Source organism: Aplysia californica, unplaced genomic scaffold (assembly GCF_000002075.1).
Source record: "Aplysia californica isolate F4 #8 unplaced genomic scaffold, AplCal3.0 scaffold01260, whole genome shotgun sequence".
NCBI classification, from domain to species: Eukaryota; Metazoa; Mollusca; class Gastropoda; order Aplysiida; family Aplysiidae; genus Aplysia; species Aplysia californica.
The window spans coordinates 63,035-64,409 of NW_004798530.1; the positions used below are offsets into that span (position 1 = coordinate 63,035).

At 42.9% G+C, this 1,375-nt stretch overlaps 1 protein-coding gene across 1 annotated transcript in view; it reads left to right on the forward strand.

Annotated features, from left to right (window-relative positions):
- LOC101845209 overlaps positions 1-1,375 on the forward strand; it is a 19,380-nt gene that overhangs the window by 12,809 nt on the left and 5,196 nt on the right. The window contains exon 4 of the mRNA XM_005112395.3: positions 111-431. Within this exon, the coding sequence (XP_005112452.1) occupies positions 111-431 (321 nt within the window). The remainder of the gene's footprint in view (positions 1-110; positions 432-1,375) is intronic.

Below are 1,375 nucleotides of genomic sequence, written 5' to 3' on the forward strand. Positions count from 1 at the left end.
TCTCTTTCTCTCCCCCCCCTCTCTCTCTCTCTCTCTCTCTCTCTCACACACACACACCCACTATGACATACCGACACATATTATAAGAAAGAGTTTGTTTCCACCATTAGGTCAGGATTTGGGCCCTACAGAGGAGGGGACGAGCATCTCTCGTACATGTGCATACAACACTGATGAAGGTAGTGCTGACTTGGTGTGGGAAGTGCAGCTGGCGGCAGTTAAAAGAACAGCAGCAAGATGTGTAACAAGTCAAGGATCTTACACGATATGTACTGTGTCCTCGGGGTTTTCCTCCTATTTCTCCGTGACGACAGACTATACACAGACTACACTCACGTGGAACGCTGACAGAAGGTTTTTGTCTGTGTCTTGCTCACAGGCTGCAGTTCGGACAGGATTCCTGATAGCCAGCTGGACCCTAGTTACTTATTGTGAGTATTGTGGGATGTGTGTGTGTGTGTGTGTGTGTGTGTGTGTGTTTGTTTGTGTGTGTGTGTGTGTGTGTTTGTGCACGCGCGTGTGTGTGTGTGTGCGTGTGTATGTATGTGTGCATGTGTTTGTCTATATTATTTTGAATGTCATCATGTGCATGTGTCACCAATGACACTTTTTAGTGGCAAAACTTGTTGCAAGAAATTAATTTTATGATAAACACTTTCTTGCATTAAAAGTTTTAAACTTACGTTCAATAATCACAATGTCGCGATTAGAAAATAAGTGACGGACGTGCTCTTAACAGCGATATTGCCCCAGTTGTAAATCTTTTTTAAAATCTGCAGAAAGCATCAACTTAGATTTTTTATCAGCTTTTACTAAGGAATTTGCAGAATACAGCTAACAGGCGTTTACAAAAATATTGATCTGTTAAGACGCAAAGCTGGAGAGTCTATGTTTGATAGTGAGGAAATATTTGACAATAAGTTGCGCCCCGAATTTTTTTAACGCACTATAGTAAAATCCTTTTTCTCCATTCGGAACTGACTTGACCAACCATGCACACCCGGGGCCTCCACTCTCTGTGGGGCCATCATGGCGGTATCTGTGACGTCATCTGGGAAACACGACTTCCTTTTCTTTTGAGAAGGGAGTCTGGGCTAGACATTAATGCCTGTCTTCTTCGCGGTAGGGCTTATTAAAAATCTTTCTTTTTATCCTCTTGTTGCTGATTTGGTCAAAGTTAAGCAGAATCATACGCAGTCTTCCAGTTGGGTCCATAATGTTTACAGGATTCCTGTTCAGACCTTTACCTCTCCAACATAGATCTAGATTATTTTACTGAAGAAGATTGTTGAACATCTAACTGTCTACTAGGGCTGTACCCCGGTAGCAAACCCGCTCGTGCTCACAAGCCCCTAGTTCAAGTCACAAGCCTCAA